Source organism: Crotalus tigris, unplaced genomic scaffold, assembly GCF_016545835.1.
Source record: "Crotalus tigris isolate CLP2741 ecotype Arizona unplaced genomic scaffold, ASM1654583v1 scf7180000018301.7375997, whole genome shotgun sequence".
Lineage (NCBI taxonomy): Eukaryota > Metazoa > Chordata > Lepidosauria > Squamata > Viperidae > Crotalus > Crotalus tigris.
The window spans coordinates 6,066,487-6,091,858 of NW_024096931.1; the positions used below are offsets into that span (position 1 = coordinate 6,066,487).

A 25,372-nucleotide genomic window follows, 5' to 3' on the forward strand; every position below is an offset into this window, starting at 1 on the left:
GTAAGGACTCGATAGGTAGACAAAATGCCAAATCCAGTCTGAACATCTGGCTGACTGTGCGATGATCTATAATAATAATAATAATAATAGTAGTAGTAGTAGCAGAATAGACGAGAAAGAACTGGAGAAGATCACAAAATACAAAGACCTACAAATAGAAATAGAAAGACTGTGGCAAAAGCAAGCAAGGGTAGTACCAATAGTAATAGGCTCCTTGGGTGCAATCCCAAAACAACTGGAGCACCACTTGAACACCATTGGCATTGACAAATTCGCTATTAGTCAATTGCAAAAGGCGGCCTTACTAGGAACTGCTTCCATCCTGCGACGATACCTGTAATACCATCAAACATCCACATCTGCCTATCCCAGGTCCTGGGTAAGGACTCGATAGGTAGACAAAATGCCAAATCCAGTCTGAACATCTGGCTGACTGTGCGATGATCAATAATAATAATAATAATAATAATAATAATAATAATAATAATATCCCAGGTCCTTGGTAAGGACTCGATAGGTAGACAAAATGCCAAATCCAGTCTGAACATCTGGCTGACTGTGCGATGATCAATAATAATAATAATAATAATAATAATAATAATAATAGTAGTAGTAGTAGTAGTAGTAGTAGTAGTAGTAGTAGTGGTAGTAATGGTGGGATACAAATAAATAATGGGGAGGCTTCATTATAGTGGTAAGTTGAGGATTACCTGCTAGCCAACATGGGATCACGCAAGCTTGTTATTGCCCTAGTGCAGTGATGGCGAACCTTTTAGAGACCGAGTGCCCCAAAACTGCCCCCCCACCCCTGTCCCTGCTCCGCCCTGTCCACTGGACCACCCACCACCTCCACGGCCCACCACAGATCATCCAGGCAGCCCAGCAGCACATGGCGGCCATGCCTTCCGCCCCTTCCCCGCAGCATCATCTGCGCATAACAGGGCGCAAGGGCGGAGTCTTGTCCCCGCTGCCCTGCTACCATGTCCTTGGCTCCACTGCTTCGTGTGGGCCACGCCCAGGGGCAACTCTCCTCCAGGGGGGCTGCTTTTGAGGAGGGGGCTGTGGGAGGAGGCGGGGCTGGGGAGACGATGTGTGTGACCACAGAGAGGGCTCCGAGTGCCACCTCTGGCACCCATGCCAATGGGTTCGCCACCACTGCCCTAATGCAGCTTCCATTTCCCCTAAGAGAAAATTAATACCCTTGTAAGGGAAGGCAGCTAGAAGCTTCTGTTGTGCAGGCATGTATTTTCTGCAACAGCACCCAAGATTGTGGAAGCCTTTATTTGACAGCTTGACGGATTGGTTCTAGTTCAGCCGTCCTAAAGATTTCAGCTCAGCATGTTGATTTTCTGGCACAGGGTTGGAATCCAGGTGTTTTGTTTTCTTTGAGTTGGACATAGAAGATGCTAGACCGTGATGTACTTTGATTTTGGCACAGCTCTTTGATTCCTTGCCCCAGCTCCTGCTCATCTATCAGTTTGAAAACATGTAAAGGCGAGTAGATAAATAGGTACCACTTTGGTGGGAAGGTAGCAGCGTTCCTTACACCTTGGCATGTAGTCATGCCAACCAGTGGTGGGATTCAAATACCTGAACAAACAGTTCTCTTATTGGATGCAGGTCTGGGCCTCCGAGGCCTAGAACGGACTTCTGGAAGTGGCATCCACGCACTTCCGGCGGGCCGTTCTAGGCTGGGGAAGCCTCCTCCAGGCCTCTGAGGCCTAGAAGGGACTTCTGGAAGCAGTGTGCATTCAGCTGGTTCTCCAAACTCAGCAAAATTTAGCTACCGGTTCTGCCGAACCGGTGCGAACTGGCTGTATCCCACCACAGATGCCAACCACATAACAGCAGAAGCATCTTTGGATAACACTGGCGCCCTCAGCTAGGAGACAGAGATGGGCGTTGTACTCTAGAGTGGGACACAACTGGATGGGGGAAATCTTTACATTTATCTTTTTTAGCCGGTATGAGGGTCCTTGGGCTGTGACTCCTTGAGGAAGCCTTCATTCCTAAATGACTGGAGATGGGACCTTAACAGAATCAAGATGTCTGCCTTGGAAATGTTTCTTTAAACTGGAGCTTGCGTTCATGATGAGAGCTGATTATCTTTGATTTGATTTCCTGCTTCTTTTCTACATCTTTCAAACTTTGGACCACACAGCAAGCAAGCAGCTTCTGGAGCCAAAGCACAACTTGAGCCAACCTCCCCCCCCCGTCCCCCATAGCTGGGAGGGGCTCACGTGGGCTTGGAGGCAGGCAGCGTGTTTAGTCATTCCGCTCCTCTTTGCTGTGTGCCAGGCTAAAAGTAGCTCATTTCAACACAGCTGCCGTTGTTGGTCGGAGCTTGGCAAACAGGCGCGCAGGTTGCGGCAAGGCAGCTGATGGCTTTCTGGGGCAGGTGGTGTTTACTCTGGAGAAACAATTCCCTTCGCAGGAAGGCTTCAGAGGAAAAAATTCTCTCTGCAAAATACGGGCCTTGCCTTCAGGAAGAAGCATCCAGTGATTCTCCCTGTGACACTCTACAACAGTGGTTCTCAACCTTTTTAATGCCGCGACCCCCAACCGGTCGTAAGTTGAGGGCTACTCAACCGGTCGTAAGTCGAGGACTACTCAACTGGTGCAGCAACATTTGCAGAATGGGACTTTTGGCGGGCTCAGCAGAGCAGAGACAGCCTGGACAATTCCTATTGGCTTTTGAAAGCCAATAGAATTAGACTCTATTCAAGAGAGTCTATTCTATTGGCTTTCAAAAGCCAATAGAATAAAAGGGAGTAGCACAGCTAAGGAAAAGGGGGGGAAAATGGCGGTCTGCGTTGTTTGGCGACCCCCGTGAAATGGTCGTTCGACCCCAAATGGGGTCCCGACCCACAGGTGGAGAACCGCTGCTCTACAAAAGCAACAGTTGGATTTTGAAGAAATGGGAGAGGAAGAGTACTGAGAACTTTGAACTGTGGCATTGGAGAAGACTCCTGAGAAGACCATGGATTGCCAAGGGGGGAAAACCCCACTGGATCATTAAAAAAAAAAATCAGCCCAGAGTTTTCATTAGAAGCACAAATGACAAGGATCAAATTATCCACATTAATGGAAGACCCAATTCTCTGGAGACTATCAACCAGAAAAAGTGGAAAGAAACATACGCCAGCTTTAAACTAAGTAATGGATGGAAGCCTTCCGTCCCTCACCTGGTCTTTCAACTCTTCCAAGGGTGCAATCATCACCACTGGAAGACAGAGATCCAATCGAGAACGAAGGAGAAATTTCCTGGATGGAAAATGGATGGAAAATAACCAAGGAGAAAAGCAACCTAGAACCCAGGAGAAGTTTCTTAACAGTGAGAAAAATTAAGTTTGCCTCCAGACGTTGTGGGTGCTCCATCACAGGAGGTTTTTAAGAAGAGGCTGGACAGCCATTTTTCTGGCTTGGTATAGGCGTCCTGCTTGGGCAGGGGATTGGACTAGATGACCTCCCAGGTCTCTTCCAACTCTGTTATTCTGATTGAAAGGGAAGAAGACAACCAGCAGCAAGAAGGATACTGGTTACAATGACGATAAATGCACTTCTGGAGGAGTTGAAAGACTAGGTTAGGAACGGATGCTTCCGGAGAAAATCCATCTGTGAAGAGTTGACATTGATTTGATGATCAAATCCTTTCATAGTGAGAAGAGGAACACTTTGTTAGACAGAACTCACCAATATACATATACAAATACATGAAAGGCTGAGCGCCAAAGAATTGAGGCCTTTGAACTCTGGTGCTGGAGAAGACTCCTGCGAGTCCCCTGGACTGCAAGACGTTCAAACCGGTCAGTCCTAGAGGAGATCAACCCTGACTGCTCTTTAGAAGGCCAGATCCTGAAGTTGAAACTCAAATACTTTGGCCACCTGATGAGAAGGAAGAACTCACTGGAGAAGGGCCTAATGCTGGGAAAGATGGAGGGCAATAGAAGAAGGGGACGACAGAGAATGAGATGGCTGGATGCAGTCACTGAAGCAGTAGGTGTGAACTTAAATGGACTCCAGAAGATGGTAGAGGACAGGAAGACCTGGAGGAACATTGCCCATGGGGTCGCGATGGGTTGGACACAACTTCGCAATTAACAACAACAACAATACAAATACATATAAAATTATTTTAAAAATGCAAGTCTCAGGTATATTCATAATAGAAAGAAACTACTAAAAACGTTGATCTCCGAGGCTAAAAATTTTATTAAGAACTAAGCTTTTGACAGCAGCTGCTGATGTTGTCAAAGTAGAAGCCAGGATCTGGGAATGCTCATCCTTATAGTCTTTGGGAAGCTTAAGATTTATACAATGAGCGTATCATAGGTCTGTTCATCCCCTGCATACCTACGATTGGCTGCATCAATCTTGTTTCTGCTATGCTAACCGACATCCGTTTGAATTTTACTGCTCTGCCTCTCCCAACATGCCCCACCCACCTAAAATGTTCATCTTGTGGAGCCCGATCTTGAGGTCGCCACCTGACTATCCTCCCCACTGTCTTGCTTAGGTGTATCCCCCACATGCAGTGCTGTTGTTCTAGCTCGCAATCTCTCTGCTGTGCCAGCATTGTTGGTCGTGTTCGTTCAATGTCCTTTCCTGGAGTTTGTAAGTCTGGTCTGCTCTTCCATGCGTCCAATCGTCGTAGTCCCTTGCTGCGCCAATATGTCAATTGGTGTGCGATCGTGGTCTTTCGCTCTCCTGTTTTCCCTTTTTTTTTTTTTTTTTTTTGGTCATCAAGTTTTTGACACCTTGCTAGGCAACTGGTGGTCCTCGGATGTTGCCATATCCTAAAAGTGGTACAGTGGGTGAAAAGGTTGAAAAGCCCTGAGCTGGATGACCTCCAAGGTCCCTTCTAACCCAATTATTCGTATTCTAAGCCAAATTCACTTAACAGCCATGCCAGTAACTTAACAACTGCAGTGATTTACTTAATGACTGGGGCAAAAAAGGTCGTAATATGCATCAAGATTCACTTAACGAATGTCTCACTTAGCAATAGAAATTGGGAGTGCAATTTAGGGTTATAAATCGAGCGCTCCCTGTAGAATTAGCTCATCTGGGTATGTTTCCCTGTCTGGGCTGATGAAACCCCAGGCAGATGGTTCATTATTGTAAATTCTCATGGCAGAGAGAATACAGGTATTCCTCAACTTACACACGTTCATTTAGTGACCGTTCAAACTTACAACGGCGCCGAAAAAAGTTAACTTATGACCATTTTCACATTTACAGTTCTTGCACTGCAGCCTCCCCACGATCATGTGATCAAAATCCAGAGGCTTGGCAAATGACTCGTATTTATGACGGTGGCTGTGTCCTGGGGGGGGGCCACATGATCCCCTTTTGTGACCTTCTGACAAGCAAAGTCAATGGGGGAAGCCGGATTCACTTAACAACCGTGTTACTAACTTAACAACTGCAGGTCGTAAAATGGGGGAAAGTTCACTTAATAACTGTTCTCGGTTAGCAACAGAAAGTCTGGGAGCTGTTATGGTCATAAGTCGAGAATTACCTGTATCCCTGGAAGGGTTCAGTCTATCCTCCTCCTCCTCCTCCTCCTCCTCCCCCACCCTTCCCCTTTGCACAAACCCCTTCACGGTGGCTTTCCTTGTGGTCTCCTCTCCTCAACAGTACCGAGTCGGGCAGCTGTACACCATCAGTAAGCACAGCCATCAGGAGAGCGACCGAGGAGAAGGGGTGGAAGTGATGAAAAACGAGCCCCACGAGGACCCCATCCACGGCCCCGGCCAGTTCACCGAGAAGCGGGTCCACCTGTCCAGGTGAGGATGCTCCAGCCACGTTTCAAGGGATGGTTTCCGGGCTCTCTTCTTCCTCTCTATTGCGGGCAACTTTGCTCAAGGGGAATCATGCCGTTGCGTTAGCCCTGCAAGGCAGATTAGGAGTTTCTTAATGTATACCCGGGAGAGGAAGGAGGTGTATTAAGTGTATTCTGTTTATGGAGCAATGCAACACATTGTGTTGGTGTAGAGCAGTGGTGGCGAACGTATGGTACGGGTGTCAGAGGCAGCACTCGGAGCCCTCTCTGTGGGCACACATGCACCCAAGCCCGCCTCCTCCCATGGCCCCCTCCTCACCAGCAGCCCCCCAGAGGAGAGTCGCCCCTGGGCACGGCCCATGCGAAGCAGCGCAGCCAAGGACATGTTAGCCGGGCAGCGGGCACAAGACTCCGCCCTTGCACCCCGTTGTGCGCAGATGATGCTGCGGGGCATGGGCAGAGGGCATGGCTGCCATGGCGCTGCTGGGCTGCCTGGGTGATCTGTGGCGGGCCGTGGAGGTGGTGGGTGGCCCAGTGGGCAGGGCAGAGTGGGGACGGGGTTGGGGGGTGGTTTTTGGGCACTTGGTCTCTAAAAGGTTCGCCATCACTGGTGCAGGGAAAGCAGTGAGTTAAGGAGGGGTCATGCTATGAGGTGGATGGGCAAGATCTTGCCTTGCCTTGCCTTGCCATTAGATCTGTTTCCTTTGCTTCCTTTCCATTATATTTGAACCCTTCTTTCCTTATTCTCCTTTCCTTCTACTTCCCCTTTTCTTTCCTCCTTCTTTTCCCCTTTCCTCTTCCCCTTCTTCCTTTTCTTTCCTCTTTCCCCTCCTCTGTCCCTTTCATTTTCCCTTTCACTCCCTCCTTTCCCTCTACCTCCTTCTCTTCCCCTTCCCTTTCTTTTCCCTCTCCTTCTTCCTCTCCCTCCCTTCCCTTTTCCTATTTCTTTTCCTGCAGCCAATTGCTGCCCACCGGTGGTTCAACTCCACCAAGGCTCCTTTGACTTCATGCTCTCGTATTTCGGCCTTAACGATGGTGGGATGTTGACCTTTAGAAATGCTACTACCATTTGCAAAAAAATAAAATAAAATAATAAAATAGTTCTTTTTTTTATTTAAAAGTTTGATAAATTTATTACAATATAACCCCCACCCCCACCCCTTCCCCCCTCCCCCACTTCCCAGAGCCGATTACAGGATAAAAAATAAAATAAACAAGCATAATCTAACTAACATAAACCAACTATACTATCAAACAAAACCATAACACACTTTAACTCCTTCTCCAAACAAATATTAACAAATTAAATCAAAGATAATAAGATAATTAAAACTATTAATAATTATCTAAAATCTACTCAAAAGCAAGATAATACTTTTCAATCTCATATTTCTTCTGAATGTAATCAATCCATCTTCTCCAAATCATAATATATTTTTCTTGTAACTGATCCTTCAAATAGGCGGAGATTTTCGCCATTTCTGCTAAATTAGAAACTTTAAGTATCCATTCTTCCAAAGTAGGCAATACATTTTTCTTCCAATATTGCCCCACCAATAGTCTTGCAGCTGTTATAAGGTTCAACATCAAATTAGTTTCTTTAATAATAATAAAATAGTTCTGAGACACTACCAATAGGCAGCCCTGGGGTTGAAGGTTGCCTAGGGCACCTTAATTCATGTTATAGACTTTCTCCCAAGACTGAATCCCGGCTACTAACCATCATTCTTCTTCTCTACTCTCCAACTGATGCAGAGTTTGCTTTTCTCCAATATCCATTTGTTATCTGCTTTCCAATTAACCTGTCAGGAAATCTGATGCTTGCTCCAGGTTGGGTTTTGCAGGATTCTAGCCTGTTAAATATTCCACCAACTGTCTGTTTCCCCTTTCCTTTCTACCACCTCTCTGCTTTGAAGCTCTCGTGCAAATCTGCACATTTTGCAGAACGAGTAAATTGTTTCAAGAGATACTTGGTGGACAGGTGGGCAAGTTCCCCATTGCCAGAGATCTTGGACCCGTAGCTCTGCTGGATGGGATTCATGGAAATCGTCATCCAGAAGACCATCTCTCCTCTTTTCACATTGGACAGACTACTTGTTGATACGTAGGACCATCAGCATTAGCAGAATCATCTAAGTTGCTTTGGAGATAATCGGCTGTACCCTGATTGTTAAACGTAATAGGTAATAGTAGTAAAGTTGGAAGGGACCTTGGAGGTCATCTAGTCCAACCCCCTGCTCAGGCAGAAAACCCTACACCATTTCGGACAAATGGCTGTCCAGTCTCTTCTTAAAAACTTCCAGTGTTGGAGCACTCACTGCTTCTGGAGGCAAGCTGTTCCACTGGTTAATTGTTCTCACTGTCTGGAAGTTTCTCCTTAGTTCTAGGTTGCTTCTCTCTTTGATCAGTTTTCACCCGTTGCTTCTTGTCCTGCCTTCAGGTGCTTTGGAAAATAGCTTAATTCTCTCTTCTTTATGGCAGCCCCTGAGATATTAGAATACTGCTATCATGTCCCCCCTTGTCCTTCTCTTCGTTAAACTAGACATCCCCAGTTCCAACAACCGTTTCTTATATGTTTTAGCCTCCAGTCCCCTAATCATCTTTGTTGCTCTTCTCTGGACTCTTTCTAGAGTCTCAGCATCTTTTTTACATCGTGGTGACCAAAACTGGATGCCATATTCCAAGTGTGGCCTTACCAAGGCATTGAAGAGTGGTATTAATACTTCACGTGATCTAACATCTAAGCAGAAATGATCCTTGGCTCCATTTGTTGAGGAAGGCATAGTTTTATTAGAAGTCGAGCATAATGCAGGAATGCAAAGCCAGAACTGAGAATTGCGTGCCATTTCTGACAAGTGGCTGTCCACTTTCTTCTTGAAAGCTTCCAGTGATGGAAGCACCCACAACTTCTGAAGGCAATCTGTTCCATTGGTTGATTGTTCTCACTGTCGGGAAATTTCTCCTTATTTCTAGGTTGAATCTCTCTTTGATCTGTTTCCATCCATTGTTCCTTGTCCAGCCTTCGGATGCTTTGGAAAATTGGTTGATCTCCTTCTCTCTGTGGCAGACCCTCAAATATTAGAACTGTGCTATCATGTCACCCCTGGTCCTTCTCTTCACTAGACTAGCCATGCCCAGTTCTTGCATGCCTAAAAACATCCATGTTTAATCCAGAATAAACCTGAAATGATATCCAGGGTAAATCAAGGACTGAATGTTTTATGCTGACTAACTAGAAGGCTGAAAAGTTCAATTCCCACCACCAAGAAGGAACCATTCATTTTGGAGATGGGAATGACATCCTGGTAAGACACCAAACCACATTTACATATGCTGTCTTATCATCACCCTTTAAGTGACTCATTATAGTCACTGAGGAAAAAGTCCTTGGTTCTATCCTCAGTATCTCCTAGGAAAGTTTTCTTGTTGGGTACCTAGAGAACTTCCATCACTACAGAATGTGGACAAATAATCAGGCAAAATATAGGGCAACTTCTGTGTTCCATCTGGCCCATTCATCTCTTTGGTGCAGGAAATTAGAATAATCCCCAAATGATAATGGCCGATTTTCTGGTTGAAGTCCACCAGGAAGAATAACCCACCCTTCCATCTAAGTCAGTGGTTCTCAACCTTTTTAATGCCGCGACCCGCAACCGGTCGTAAGTCGAGGACTACTCAACTGGTGCAGCACTGTTTGCAGAATGGGACTTTTGGCAGGCTCAGCAGGGCAGAGACAGCCTGGGCAATTGCTATTGGCTTTTGAAAGCCAGTAGAATTAGACTCTATTCAAGAGAGTCTATTCTATTGGCTTTCAAAAGCCAATAGAATAAAAGGGAGGAGCACAGCTAAGGAAAAGGGGGAAAAAATGGCGGACTGCATTGTTTGGCGACCCCCGTGAAATGGTCGTTCGACCCCAAATGGGGTCCCGACCCACAGGTTGAGAACCACTGATCTAAGTAATTGGACACATTGTCAACATTTCTCTTATTCTCCAGAACATATGTTTCTTCTGCTGTTGAGTTTCAAGAGGTTCTCCTAGATTTGAATAGGTGAGATTGGTGCCTTCATATCCTAAGCTAGATGTTCCTTCTTCTATAAGATAATATTTCTGGGATTAGAAAAGCTCATTTCTAATCTCTTAGTTTTCCTTCTCTGGGGAAAACATATTCAGCTCCTTCAACTTTTTCAGACAGACCTAAATTTCTAAATTTCTTCCCTTTCTCGATAACCTTCTTTGAAAGGATAGCTTCAAAGAAGAGGGGGTCAACCTATTCTCCAGAAAGCAGGACAAGAAGCAACGGATGGAAAATAATCAAGGAGAGAAGCAACCTAGAACTAAGGAGAAATTTCCAGACAGTGAGAACAATTAACCAGTGGAACAACCTGCCTCCAGAAGTTGTGAGTGCTCCAACGCTGGAGGTTTTTAAGAACAATCATTGGTCTGAAATGGTGTGGGTTTCCCTGCTTGAGCAGGGGGTTGGGCTAGAAGACCTACAATGCCCCTTCCAGCTCTGTTATTCTGTTATTCTTAATGCACCCTGAACTGAATGAATATTTTCTACACAGCAGAACATTCACTGGTGACGTGTTCAGTTGTTCCTTATACACTTGTCTCCTCAGATCACACCCTCTTCCAGCCTCTTGCAACTTCATTGTGTCCTGAGGGCCATCTCATGAAAGCTTTTGTGTGTTGCCCTTATATTTCCCCCAAATGTTCTAGGACTGGGAAATCTTTCAAAGACCACGATGACTTGGACATAACTAGACAAGTTTTTTTGAAATTTCAAAAGAATTGGTGCTCTCTTAAAATTCTGACCTTTTTTTTTTAACCCCAAATGAAGATGTTAATTTTTTTTTTCATTTTAATTTAATTCAAAGGAATGGGGCCAGTCTTTCGAAGGATGCCAAACACGTTCTGTTCTTCAGTTGTAGCAGCTGGACAGGGAATATGCTCAAAATAAATACATGTCTCTTCCTGCCCCTCCTAAGCTGTTGCTTCCTACCTCTTGCAGTTTTTTTGCCCATTCTGGATAACAGAATTGAAAGAGACCTTGGAGGTCTTCTAGTCCAGCCCCCTGCTCAAGCAGGAACCATATACCATTACGGACAAATGGTTGTCCAATCTCTTCTTTAAAATATCCAGTGTTGGAGCACCCACAACTTCTGAAGGCAAGCTGTTCCGTTGATTAATTGTTCTCATTGTCAGAAAATTTCTCCTTAGTTTTAATTGGTTCTCTCCTTGATGAGTTTCCATCCATTGTTTCTTGTCTTGCCTTCTGCTGCTTTGGAAAATAGGTTGTCCCTCTCTTCTTTGTGGCAGCCCCTGGAATACAGGAACATTGCTATCACGTCATCCCTAGTCCTTTTTTTTTCATTAAAGTAGACATACCTAATTCCTGCAACCATTCTTCATATGTTTTAGCCTCCAGTTCCCTAATCATCTTTGTTGTTCTTCTCTGTACTCTTTCTAGAGTCTCAATTGTTCAATTTCCTCCTTTGGCTCTACTTAACTTTACAGAGCAACTATAGATGCAGCCAAATCTCTTGATTTATTGATAGGATGTGGTCATAACGGTCTGCTCTCCCCCTCTCCCCCCTCCCCCCCATTAGCCAGCGTTGGCTTGAACCTTGTCGAGGAGATGTCATCCTTGAAAGCAGTGAGCATTTGCAGCAGATAAGGGAAGAAAAATGATTCCTTCTGGGCCTCATTTATACTTTCAATTTCTCAGTTTCCAGTCTTCTTCCTCTCTCTGTTTCTGGTTGCAAGTCCTAGATCAATAATGTTTTACTTTCCAGGAGAAGTTGTTTGAGCTAATTGACTCAATGAAGTTGACAACACTGGCTGGGTCAAGATCAACCTTCTTTCTATGACCTGGAGAGGGGACTCTTTTTAGGTCATACCAAAGAGCCCCACTAACTCAACAGTGGGACCTCTTGTCATGATGGGTGAGCCTGTTTCTGACAACCACTGTGGGGGAAAGGGGGATTTTTGAACCTTCCCTAGGAGCTTCAGGGAAAAATTATTCACGATGGGAAGTCTCTGGGTAACTTTATCAGCTCTTGATTCAGCACCATACAGGGGTTACAGCTCCCATCCTCCTGCTGTATGGGATCCTTGTCCATGCAACTACAGGATATCAAGTTGGAGAAGTTTGTGCTCACAACTGCTGGTTGATAGTTCCTTCTTCAGCTCTCTCTTTCAGCAATGAATGAGGAAATGAGAGGAGGGTCATCTCCTTAAACTCCTTCCAGGTTACTGTATGTCTTCTAGATACCCTGAGGCTGTGTTCTTGGGAAATGAGCAGAGGGTCTTCTCCTTAACCTCCTTCCATGTTGTCTCTTCTAGAAGTCCTGAGGCTTTGTTGTTCTTAGGAGATGAACAGAGGGTCTTCTTTTTAACCTTCCATGTGGTGTCTTCTAGAAGTCCGGAGACTTTGTTGTTCTTAGGAAATGAGTGGAGAGTCTTCTCCTTAACCTCCTTCCACGTTGTGTCTTCTAGATTGTCCTGAGGCTTTGTTGTTCTTAGGAAATGAGTGGAGAGTCTTCTCCTTAACCTCCTTCCATGTTGTGTCTTCTAGATTGTCCTGAGGCTTTGTTGTTCTTAGGAAATGAGCGGAGGGTCTTCTCCCTAACCTCCTTCAAATTGTGTCTTCTAGATTGTCCTGAGGCTTTGTTGGAAATGAGGGCCTTCTTTTTAACCTCCTTCCTTGTTCCAGGGTGCTCCTCCTTATCAAAGCCAAGCCCTGCCCATGAATGAAGGAGAGTGCACTGCCTGGGTGGGGAGGAGGACCCCTAACCAGTTGACCATAGCTATTGCCTGAAATGATAGTCACTGCTGCTTCCCCCCCCCCCTTTGAGGCATCGTGTAGCACCGGGCTCTGATTGTTATCCTTGGGTGACCCTGAATCCATGCCACGTTTGGGCTCATAGGAAGCAGGGCTTTGCAGCCTACCTTGGACCAAGCTGGGCATCCCTCTTTATCAGGTTTTGATTTATTCCCATCCTCTTTTTCAATAGCCACCCCTGTCATTTCGTATTAACTCCCTCCCAGTTCCAAATGCACGATGCCTGCAAGGTTCAGTTGGGCTAAATCCATTTAAATGCAGGCTCTCGAACCTACAATTGAATTTAGGATTAGCCTGTCAGTCTCTCTCTCTCTGTTTACCTTTGTCCTTTCCTCCCAGCTTACATGGATATAAGCAGATTTTTACCTTGCAATTGCATTTGAGCTGAAGCCCCAGGCGTTTCTCCCAGCTGGCTTAAACTCGGCTTCCCAATTTTTGGCTGGTTTGCTTGATGACCTGGAATATGAGCCCCTGGTTCCTCACTCACACCCCACCAGCATGGATCTGTCTCTTTGCAAGACCCATCAAAACCAGTTGGCCATCGCTAGAGCTGTCCATGTGCGGAACAGTTGTATTTTTAGACTGTGTTCTCACGACTCTTCTCCTAAGGGAATTCTATTTATAGAAGACAAAACTGAACAGGAATAATTGACTGATAGGAAAACGCAGCTCATTTCTCCCTGTAAAAATCCAGCTGGCAGGTGACAGCACAGCAAAGCAGAACCTTTCTGAAATGGAGCCCTTCAACGTGGAGAGCTGCCAGTGGAGAATTTCAGCCATTTTCCCTTGGCGTTGTCTTGGAAGCCCCTAGTCAACGTTGGCTGATGTCAGATAGCTAAAGCAGACTTGACTAATTTCCAATAGGAACCAGGAGGAATGGGAAGAGACCTGCAGAACCCCTTGTCAGAAAAATCGGTGTGTTGAAATATAAAGTTGCTATGGTGAAGGCAGACAGGATCGTCAAAGAAGGATCAGTTCCTAGCAGCCTGGTCCCATCCCCAGGAGTGAAGGAACTAGATCAGATGCCACAAGCTCAGTCCTGCAGAAGAGATGCCCGTGAAGAGGCATCTCAGCTCAGTCCTGCAGAAGAGATGCACAGAGGAAGACCCAAGAGGGTGGTGGGCTCACGGATTGTTATCTGGCAGGGTTGATTCCAGGCAACAGTTGGAAAGAGAAAGTAGGAGAATCACAGTGTCCTTGTTTTTCTGGATGACCAAGTAGAATCTTTTCGGGGGGGGGGGGTCTTTGGTGCTCTCTTCTCTTGGTTGTTTTCTTGCAGATGTTTCATTACCCAAACTAGGTAACATCATCAGCACAGGCTTTTCTTGCTTCCTCGCCCACCATCTGTCACCCGAGAACATCTCCCTGGATGGGACAACCAAGAATTCCAAGAGATACAGAGTTTTTTTAAAAAAAAATCTTCAAAAAGGTTAATACAGATATTGTTGTCAAGAAAACTGCATAGAAATGTTCATGAGGTCATCAGGAAAACCATGCATTATCTTCCTTTCCGTGCTTAGGGTGGTACTAGAATTCACCATCTCCTGGTGATTGACCCAAAGTCACCCAGCCAGCTTTCATGCCTAAGGCAGAACTAGAATTCACCGTCTCCTGGATTGGCCCAAAGTCACCCAGCCAGCTTTCATGCCTAAGGCAGAACTAGAATTCACCGTCTCCTGGATTGGCTTAAAGTCACCCAGCTGGCTTTCATGCCTTAGGCAGGACTAGAACTCACCATCTCCTGGACTGGCCCAAAGTCACCCAGCCAGCTTTCATGCCTAAGGCAGAACTAGAATTCACTAGCTCCTGGTGATTGTCCCAAAGTCACCCAGCTTATTTTTCATGCCTAAAATTGGACTAGAACTCACAGTCTCCCAGTTCCTAGCCCGGTGCCTTAACCACTAGGCCAGACTGGCTCTCAGGGATACTCTATGGGAAGTGGAAGTTGGACTTTAAAGAAGCAGGATAAGAAGAATATTGATGCGTTGAACTTTGGGGGTTGAGAAGACTCCTGAGAAGACCATGGGCAGCCAAGAAAACAAATACATGGTCCATTGAACAAATCAACCCAGAGTTCTCACTCAAGGCACAAATGACCAGGCTCTTACTCTGGACATTATGCAGGCATTAATGTGGAGATGTGAAGAAAAGAGGAGAAGAGGATGACCAGCAGGAAGATGGACAGACTCAGTTACCATGGCAATGAATTGGAAGATCTTCACTGTTGGAAGACTAGGTTGGGGACAGATTTTCTTAGAGAAACTCTATCTATATGGTGGCTAAGAGTCTACACCGACTTGATGGCACGTAATCAATCAATGAAGCTTTTATCTTTGCCTTTTTTGAAAGAGGGAAGAGAAATTCCCTAAAATAAGTATCTTAAGCTGATCAAAAGTCCAACCGCCCATGTGCAGGAACGAACCACTTAGATTGGGGCCACCAACTATATATAATATTTATTGACGGGTGTATAAACCAATAATCCAAGAATGTCATCTACTGCAGTGGTTCAAAAAACAAGTCTAGGTATGAAAAGGAAGATGCTCAAGCCTTCTGGTGTAACATTGCCTTCCTAAGCCATGTGGCAGCCCCCCCCCCACTCTTTTGAGTAGAACAGCCTGTTTCTGTTCATCTGTTCTATTTCTAACAGTGCGAGTTGCTTATATCTTAGCTCTAACTGACTGCGAGAATTAATTTTAACATCAGAAGCTTAACTCATCTATTTTATACTTCTGCAGTTAGGGAGAGGGAGAAATAGGAAAAACTGCGCAGCCCTAATTAGGTACATTTGCTCCTCCAGAAGCTGCAAAAATAAAAGTGGAATAAAACTGAGTCGGTGGTCTATTTACATTGTTGGTCAACATTTTGTCCATCTTCTTGACTTGACATTTATGTAAAACTTGGTTGTTGACACTTATCCTCTTCTTCATGAACTGGCTCACTTGGTAGAAGGTCATGGTCATAGCTTAGAACCTTAGAATTGGAAAGAACGTGAAGATGTTCTCCTCCAACCTTCTGCCCATGGCAGGAATCCTCAGGCCATTCCACATACATGGCTGTCCAACCTTTACTTGAAGATCTCCAGTGACAGAGCTCCTGTGAGTACAGGGGACAGGCTGTTCCATTGCTCATGAACTCTCATCACCATGAAATTTCTTCCTATTCCCAGTTTGGTTCTTCCTCTGTAAAATGTCCACCCATTGGTCCTTGTCCTATGTTCAGGCATTATGGAGAATAAATCCATACCCCGTGACACCCCTTTATGGATTGGAAGACTGTCATGTCTACCCTTAGTTCTCTCTTCTTTCAATGAAACATCCACAGCAACATTAATCATTCTTCATCGGTCCTTAATCAATAAATCCCTCAACGTAGCGTTTGTTCTTCTCTGAACTGTTTCCAGTTCCTCGGCGCCTTTCTTGACTTGTTCAATCTCTATTGCAGGCAAGAATGAAGCCATAGACCTACAGAAGATTATCCACTCCAATTTTCTGCTTTAGAGTTTAATTTTAGGCATTTTCCTCTCCCCAATCCAACAGATTCTTCTCTTGTTGGCTTTAAAGACATTTGATCTCTGTTAACATCATGGTTCTCTCCAGTCTGGAGATCACTGGTTCCTCCCTCAGCAGCTTATTTCATTTTTTTTATTTAAATGTTAATATTTAAAATATTGTAATATATTAAATACTATTATATTACTATAGAGCTAATTTGGGTTACTTTGGGATATATCTTAATAATTTGGAGACTTGAACATAGACGTAAATTTGGGGTTTGATTTCCATTTAGCCTTGTGCTCTGTTCTTCTGCAGCAAATTGCCTAGCTGGGCTCGTGCGGTAACACCACGAATCTTCTATATCACCGAGAAAGCCTGGAACTATTACCCATATACCATCACAGGTAAGGAGGAAACTCTAATGACATGTGAGAATGACCTTGGCAGACAGGAGACAGAGCCACAAACTGGACAATCGTTGTGCAAAAGGTATCTCAGCCCCCCAAAAGGAAAAGGGTATGGAAAGCATTCATGAGCTGTGGCGGCACAGTGGTTAGAATGCAGCATTGCAGGCTAATTCTGCCGACCGCCAGCAGTTCGAGTCTCAGCAGGCTCAAGGTTGACTCAGCCTTCCATCCTTCTGAGGTCAGTAAAATGAGGATCCAGATTGTTGGGGGCAGGAGGCTGACTTTGTAAACTGCTTGGAGAGAGTTGTAAAGCACTGTGAAGCGGAGCATAAGTCTAAGTGCTATTGCTATTGCTATTCAGAAGGGATCCTCTCTGGTTTTTTGGAGAGTGAAAGGAAAAGAGGTGTCAGGTGCCAGGAAAATCAGGAAACCCAAGTAGTTCAAAAGCGTATAAAGATTTATTGTATGCTTAAGTTCCCCACAAGAATCTAAACTACTAACGGCCAAGGGAAATTGGCGGGAGATAAGAATAGAAGGAATTTGATGTGGGCTGGACTTAGATCTCTTGTGGGCGCAAAGAGACTCCAGACTGATGACATGTTTGATCCTCCCCCCTCGGGCTCAACCTGGTAATTTCCTACAGGAGGGGAAAAATACTTTCAGCTTTAGCAAGGTTCAGTTGATGCAATTTGGGTACAAGAGCCATGTGATTTCCCCTTACAGCTTTGAAGCTTACTAAAACACCCTCATGCCTACACCGGGTTGCAAAGTGAGTGGGTTTAGTTGCCCAGAAAATGTGTAATGGATAACTCTTCCTTCTCTCCAACCTCAGCTTTGTCTCTTTCTCTGTCTCCCCTTTGCTAACTTGGGATATCTGGAATTACCTCACCGTGGATGCAGAGTACACAGTAAGTACTAAGGTGCCTCCCTACTTTCAGTAACTCTCTAGCAGAATAGAAGAGAGAGCTCAAGAACACCATGAGTAACTTCAAGGCTGCAGTCAGGTCCTTGGTGCTCTCTGAGATGGGTTATTTTCTGACAGATGCTTCGTAAACCAACTAGGTAACATTATCAGTGCTAGAAGGGTGAGGGGATTACTCTCTTTGGATATACTAGTGGTTGCCCTATCGGTGGGCATGTTCTTAGTATGTTCCATGATTAGTTTGTCGTTTATTTTTTGCTTGTTTGAGTTGCAGACTAGTCTTTGCAAAAAGGGAACATCTGGAGGGCTTCTGCCTTTTCCAATAGGAGCACAAAAAACCCAGAGGAACTGCAGAGTCCAATGTCTTGAGTATGAAGGAAGAACTGGGTTTCTAGTCATCATGGGTTCTGATTTAATACTTGAAGATTTGCAGATGGTTCCCAGAAGTTATAAGAGTGGCAGGATGAGATTTTTCTGCCGGTCCCATTTTTCATGAATTACATGAAGGAAAGAAAAGTTTAAATCCCGTCACTTTCTTTTTGTTTCTTGGTGCAGCATGGCTTGGTTCATATCCATAACTTTATGGACAGGAAAGTGTAAATGGCACCTTATGTGGATGGTTAATAAATGAGAGACAGTTTGGTCTAGTGGTTAAGACAGCAGGCTCGAAAGTGGGAGAGTGTGAGTTCAAGTCCCAGCTTAGCTGTGAAAGCCAGCTGGGTGACTTTGGGCCAATCACCAAGAGACTGTGAGTTCTAGTCCTGCCTTAGCCATGAAAGCCAGCTAGGTGACTTTGGGCCAATCACCAGGAGACTGTGAGTTCTAGTCCTGCCTTAGCCATGAAAGCCAGCTAGGTGACTTTGGGCCAATCACCAAGAGACTGTGAGTTCTAGTCCTGCCTTAGCCATGAAAGCCAGCTAGGTGACTTTGGGCCAATCACCAGGAGACTGTGAGTTCTAGTCCTGCCTTAGCCATGAAAGCCAGCTAGGTGACTTTGGGCCAATCACCAGGAGACTGTGAGTTCTAGTCCTGCCTTAGCCATGAAAGCCAGCTAGGTGACTTTGGGCCAATCACCAAGAGACTGTGAGTTCTAGTCCTGCCTTAGCCATGAAAGCCAGCTAGGTGACTTTGGGCCAATCACCAGGAGACTGTGAGTTCTAGTCCTGCCTTAGCCATGAAAGCCAGCTAGGTGACTTTGGGCCAATCACCAGGAGATGTTGAGTTCTAGTCTTGCCTTAGCCATGAAAGCCAGCTAGGTGACCTTAGCCGATCCCTCTTTCTCAGTTCAATCCACCTCACAGAGTTGGAGGAAGAAGGTGTGTTGGATATGTTTTCCACCTTGAGTTATTTGTAAAAATAATAAAGGCAGGATATAAGTACAAAATCTATAAAAATGATTGTCTGCCTCTTTTCCAGCACCATCCTTTCACTCATCCTCTGGGTCTTCTCACATGCTCCATTTCTCTTTCCTTTTATAGTGCTCATTTCTGCCCAAATTTTCTATCTACATAGAGACCAAGTATGAAGATAATTGTGGAAATAGCACCAACGTAAGTGCAACCCATTCAGAATTAGAAACAGTGCCCCATTTCATCCTGTACAGTTACTTTCAGGGGGGAATGAAGACATGGTGAGAGTTATCCATGCATTGAATTGGTGACCAAATTTTAGCTCAGACAACCCCGGTCAAGGAAATTTCACCCCTGGCTGAGGAATCCTGGAGTTGATGTCCACACATCTTCCAAGTTGCCATAGTTGAGAAACACTGCATTAAATTATCCTCTCTCCCTGGGAAGTTGCATCTGGGCTTGTTTGTGGGAAGAGACCATGAGGAACAATTGAGTGCCCTTTGCAAAGATTCCATTCAGCTGATGAGATGAGCAGAGTCAAGGCGAGGTGGCGTCCATCACTATGGCCACTATCAGGGGCTTAGGCAAGAGAGCAGAGAATCTGAAGAGGCCTTGTGATTCAGAGGAACATGAGGGTGTCAATAACAGAGTAACAGAGTTTATAGAAGCTGGATAAGAAGAGTATTACGAATACAGAATAGCAGAGTTGGAAGAGATCTTGAAGGTCTTCTAATCCAACCCCTTGCTTAAGCAGGAAACCCTCTACAATTCTGGACAAATGGTTGTCCAATTCCTTTTTGAAAACTTCCAGTAATGGAGCACCCACAACTTCTGAAGGCAAGCCATTCCACTGGTTAATTGTTCTCACTGTCAGGAAATTTCTCCTTAGCTCTAGGTTGGTTCTCTCCTTAATTAATTTCCATCCTTTGCTTCTTGTCCTGCCTTCTGGTGCTTTGGGGAATCACCTGAAGGCAGGACAAGAAGCAACAGATGGAAACTAATGACAAGCCAAGGAAGGTACCAGTATGCATTGTAGCTTAGCCAACCCCACTTATGTTTACCATCCCTCATTAGCTAAAAATCTGTGTTTTCTCTCACTGGCAAACTGACTGGCGTTGTTTTTCCCGCTTGCTCTCACAGATCTTTCCCAGTGAAAAAATCTTGGGAGACCATGAAGTGATGTTCTTGGACATTGCTTTTGACGAAATCCCAGACCGCTACTACAGCAGCTTAGAGGTAACAACCCGTTGGACAGGCTAACTGTGCATGGTTGGTGGGTGGCTTTGGCTTCTCCAACCCAACTGCTCATTCCTGTAATGGCCTGTAGGAAGGACCTTGAGAGACAGGAGGAAGGACTTCACGTTGTTCTACTTCTGCAGGCTTGGGCAACTTCTATCCCAGCTGTAGTGTTAGATCATGGCACTTTGCAAACTCATCACTTGTACACCTACTTGCTGCTGGGGTTGCAACGATACTGCTCTCAGGTGCTTGGTAGACAGAGTCTCCTGAGGATCTTCTCTCTCTCTTTGGAAAAGAGTATAAGACTTGCAAGATAGATAGCAGCCTTGTGAGGCAGTCCAGGGGAAAAAAAAAAAGCACAGCCAGTGGGGTTAATTTTACAGGTAGTCCTTGACTTACAATCTTTCATTTAGTAACCGTTCAAAGTTACAACGGCACTGAAAAAAGTGGCTTATGATGATTTTTCACACTTACGATTGTTGCAGCTTCCCCATGGTCACGTGATCAAAATTCTATTTCTCCCCCCCCCTTTTTTTGGCTATATAGGATCTCCGGTCCTTCAGCTCAGCTAAGACAGGTCGTGGGCCACTCCTGGAGGGCTGGCGGGAACAGACACAGCCCATCATGTGCTCCTACAAACTGGTGACGGTCAAATTTGAAGTCTGGGGGCTGCAAACACGGGTAGAACAATTTGTCCATAAGGTGAGATTGTACTTTGGTCTACAAAGTGGCCTGCAGAGAAGTCTGGTGGCTGGAGAGGAATGTGCTGCAATAGCCAAAAAGCCAATGACGTGTTGGGCTACATCAATGGAGGGACAGTTTCAAGGTCACATGCAGCGTCAGTACCGCTTTATATCAAACTAGTGAGGCCACGGTTGGAATACTGCATCCAGGTGTAGTCACCATGAAACAAAAAAGATACTGAGACCCTAGAAAGAGTGCAAAGAAGAACAACCAAAATGATCAGGGGTCTGGAGTCTGAATCATATAATGAACAGTTAAGAGAACTAGGTATGATCAGTCTATCAAAGAAACGGACTGGGGGAACATGACAACCGTCTTCCAATATTTGGGACTGTCACAGAGAAGAGGGGATTGACTTATTATCCAAAGTAGGACAAGAAGGAATGATGGGAAGCTTGTTAAAGATAGATCCAAACCAGAAGTAAGGAGAAAGTTCCTGGCAGTAAGATCAGTGGAACAGCTTGTTTCCTGGAATTGTTGGTGCTCTGTTGCTTAGAGATTCAAAAAATAGATTCAAAAAATAGACTGAACAATCATTTGACTGGGATGGTATAAAGTCTCCTACCTTGGACTAGAAGACTGCTGAGATCTCTTCCAGCCCTACAATTCTACAGTATCTTCTGTGTTTGAGGACAACTTCAGCAGTTAAGGGGAGGAACTATCCCAGAATGCAAGAATCCTTGTTGGCTGACCTGGGAGATGCTATATTGGTGTTGTTGTTCTTGTTCTTAGGACAATGGCTTTCCTGATTACAAATTGAGAAGGGTAAGAGATGCATTGTGGCTTGGTGGCCATGTTTCATGTGGGATAGGGCTGCCCTTTCAGTACCTTGGACAGCTCCTTAGAGCTCAAATCCTCTATGGGAACAGACTAACACAGCGTTCTTCAAACTTGGTCCTTTTATGACTTGTGGACTTCAACAAGTCCACAAGTCATAAAAGAGCCACGTTTGAAGAGCCCTGGACTAACAGAATAACAAAGTTGGAAGGGACCTTGAAGGTCTTCTAATATCTAATCCCCTGCTCAATGCAGGAGCCCTATACCATCTTAGTCAAATGGTTGTCCTCTTGAAAATCTCCAGTGATGGAGCACCTACAACTTATGGAAGCAAGCTGTTCCACTGATTAATTGTTCTCACTGTCAGAAAATTTCTCCTTAGTTCTAGGTTGTATCTCTCTAATGAACGTCTACCTATTACTTCTTGTCCTGATCTCGGGTGCTTTGGAGAATAAGTCAATCCCCTCTTCTCTGTGATAGCCCCTCAAATATTGGACTATGTCCCCCTTAATCCTTCTCTTCAATAGGTTAGACATAGCTAACTCCCTCAACTGTTCATCATATGGTTTAGCCTCCGGGCCCTTCATCATCTTTGTTGCTCTTCTCTGCACACAAATATTCTTCTCTCTTGTTCTTGGCACACAACACAAGTAGTTCTTTTTTGAAATTTCATTCATAGGATGTTATCTTCTGAGAGAATAATCCTGGTTTTTTTTAAAAAAACAGGGAAATCAATACAGAACAATAATCTCTGGCTGTTTAAACTCAGTCTGTATTTGGGTTTGATGTTTCCATCAGTCTTCCTCCATAAAGTGGTCATGTTTGGTTTCTGCAGCCAAGAATGGCAATGTTGCTGGATTACAACTCTCAGTCTTGGCCCACTTGGCTGGGGATGAGGGACGCAGAGTTGTGGTTCTTGACATCCAGTTGGCTGCGATTGCCCATCTCATTCGCACAGCAAAACAAGGTAGAAAATGTTGAATTTTATGCTGCAGTTTAGAAGAGGGTTTTGCGTTGCTTCGTATTTTGGGAGGAAAACACCATATGCCTCCCGCCAAACTTCTGCTCAAGCAGGAGACCCCATAACATTCTGGACAAATGGCTTCCAGTCTCTTGAAAACCTCCAGTGATGGAGCACCCACAACTTCTGAAGGCAACCCATTCCACTGATAAATTGTTCTCACTGTTAGTTCTAGGGTTGGCTCTCTCCTTGATAAATTTCCATCTGTTACTTCTTGCCTTGCCTTTGGGTGGTTTGCAAAATAGGTTGACCCTCTCTTCTTTGCGAAAGCCCTTCACATATTGGAAGGCTGCTATCCTGTCATCCCTAGTCCTTCTCTTCATTAGACTAGACATCCCCAGTTCCTGTTCTTTGAAATCATCTTGCTCTTCCCCAGCACTCTTTCTAAAGTCTCAACCTCTTTTTTTGTAATGTGATGCCATATTCCAAGGGTGGTCTTACCAAAACAGTGTAAAGCAGTACTAACTCTTCGCATGATCTTGTTATTATCCTTCTGTTGATGCAACCTAGGCTTTGGGGGGCAGCTGCAGCAAAATGCTGGCTCGTGTTGATTTATGGTGGTGGAATTGCTGGGTAGAATTTGCTTGGACACTGCCTGCAATGCCAGTAACACAATTTTGGGTTTCAGGTTATTCGAGATATTTTACTCATCGGACATCGCCAAGCCTTCGCCTGGGTGGACGAGTGGTGTGGTATGTAAGACCCTGGGATCCATGCTGGAGGAGGGAGGGAGGAAGGGATGAGAGCCCATGTGGGCAGTTGCCTTGATCTTCCTTTCCCATGGGAATGTGCCTTTCCTCAGTTTTTCCATGTCCAACTGTAGAGTTGACACTTTCGCTTTGGACCTGATCATTCAACCAGAAACCCATGTTGACTGTATGTACTGTTGCCTTCAACAGTGCAGCCGATCAACCACTCTCTGTTTCTTGGTACATAATCCAGAGATTTGTGAGTGAGTTTGGTTTTTATCACCGTCTACCCCAGCAGTGGCAAACCTATGGCACACGTGCCAGAGGTGGCACTCAGAGCCCTCTCTGTTGGCACGCATGCCGCCGCCCCCAGCAGCAGGCCTATCATGCCACCACCGCCGCCCGGAGCAGGCACCCCACCCAGCACAAAGGAGGCGAAGCAGCCAACTAGCAAGCTCAAGTAGAGGTGGTAGAGCAGAGGTCACCAACCATTGTTGATTGGCTGACTGGAAGAAAAGGGAGGGGGAAGCATTTTACACGCGTGCATGTGTGCACGGGGCCTCGAGCACGCACGCACTGCAAATGGGGTGGGGCTAGGGCCTGCGTGATGATCACTGCCCCATTCTTGCATGGTGCAGCGCCTTGTATCTGCACCCCATGGTGCGGTGGCGGTCGTTTTTGCGCCTTGTAGCACGGTGGCTCATTTTTTGGCGTGCCAGAGGCGGCACTCAGAGGCGCCTCCCTCAAGGGCACCACAATGCTGATGTGGCCCTGGCACTTTGTGAAAAATAAGTGGGTTTTGGGTTGCAATTTGGGCACTCGGTCTTTAAAAGGTTTGCCATCACTGGTCTACCCAGTAATCCTGTGGGAAAAGCTGTGACCAATTATATTAGATTCCCCATTTCTGCGGGTGCAACAAGATGATTGAAAGCAGTTGATCAAAATGGCAAATTCATGTAATGGGTGTTTTCTGCCCCCCACTCACCCACCCAATAGCAAAGCATAGAACTGCTTGGAATAGTGAGTTGGGCAGCATATAAATGTAACAAATGCATAAATAAATAAATGATGTGAAGGAAGTCTACTCAAGCTTTCAGAATAATCTCTGGCCCAGCTCATTTGCTCCTGAAATATTCAAAGCTCTCCTTTTTGGATTTTAAAGAGACCTAAGGGGACTAGGGATCATGCTTAAAAAGCAAGCAGAGTATCAGTATGTTTCCATTCAAAAGCCCAATGGAATTCAACAAAACATCATAATTAAGGTTTTAAAAAATATATATGCGTGGGATTAGTTTGCAGGAACAAATTGGAGCTACCGAGTCCAGCGGGATGTTTCAGTGTGAAAACCTGCTTGTGGTTTTGGGTTCAAGGCATAAACTTATGATTCACTCAAAACATTTTTCATCCCTCTGAGCTTCTTCAGATCATAGCTGTGCCTCAACATGTTCCTCAGAGCTGAAAAATGTCCTTCCTCGTTTTCTTTCTTTTTTTTTCTTTTTTACAAAATTTTATTTATAATGCAATTAAAAAAAAAAACATTGGATATAACGTGACATTCCAGTATATACATGCTTATCAAATTATTCCACATTTTACAATCGATTCTTCATCTCTGAATATACATCTCAATTTTATATACAATACTTATTCTAAAATTACATATATTTCTATCTTAACGCTAGCCTATAATCCCAACCTTCCTCTTTGAATCCCTCCAGCAGTAAAAATTATCTCAGGTTTTGAAATAAAGTGATCTACATTTGTCTTTCAATACCATTGTGAGCCTGTCCATCTCCGCACATGATCATATTTTATATAGTGTCTCTTCCTCTGTAGGAATTTCTTTGCTCTTCCATTTTTGCGCAAAGGCAAGTCTAGCTGCAGTCAAGATATGTAACAGCAAATAGATTGTTCCCTTGTTGTATTTCTCTGTAGTTATTTCTCTCATTTTCTGGTGGTTGGATTCCTGAGGACGATTGCAGACCATTATTATGCCTCCTCACCACTTTTTTGGAACAAAGTTTCCTCTTTTTCTTTCCTAACAGGCTAACCTTCCCTCTCAAGTCAGTTCTTTTCTTTCCTTTTTCTGACATCCCC

At 44.9% G+C, this 25,372-nt stretch overlaps 1 protein-coding gene across 5 annotated transcripts in view; it reads left to right on the plus strand.

The window, feature by feature from the left end:
- Positions 1-25,372, plus strand: part of LOC120310903 (cytoplasmic phosphatidylinositol transfer protein 1-like) — a 63,096-nt gene that overhangs the window by 27,939 nt on the left and 9,785 nt on the right. For all 5 annotated transcript variants that reach the window (XM_039349836.1, XM_039349835.1, XM_039349839.1 and 2 more), the window contains exons 3-9: positions 5,641-5,789; positions 16,443-16,531; positions 17,435-17,442; positions 18,935-19,006; positions 19,946-20,041; positions 20,591-20,746; positions 23,215-23,278. In XM_039349836.1, the coding sequence (XP_039205770.1) occupies positions 5,641-5,789; positions 16,443-16,531; positions 17,435-17,442; positions 18,935-19,006; positions 19,946-20,041; positions 20,591-20,746; positions 23,215-23,278 (634 nt within the window). The remainder of the gene's footprint in view (positions 1-5,640; positions 5,790-16,442; positions 16,532-17,434; positions 17,443-18,934; positions 19,007-19,945; positions 20,042-20,590; positions 20,747-23,214; positions 23,279-25,372) is intronic.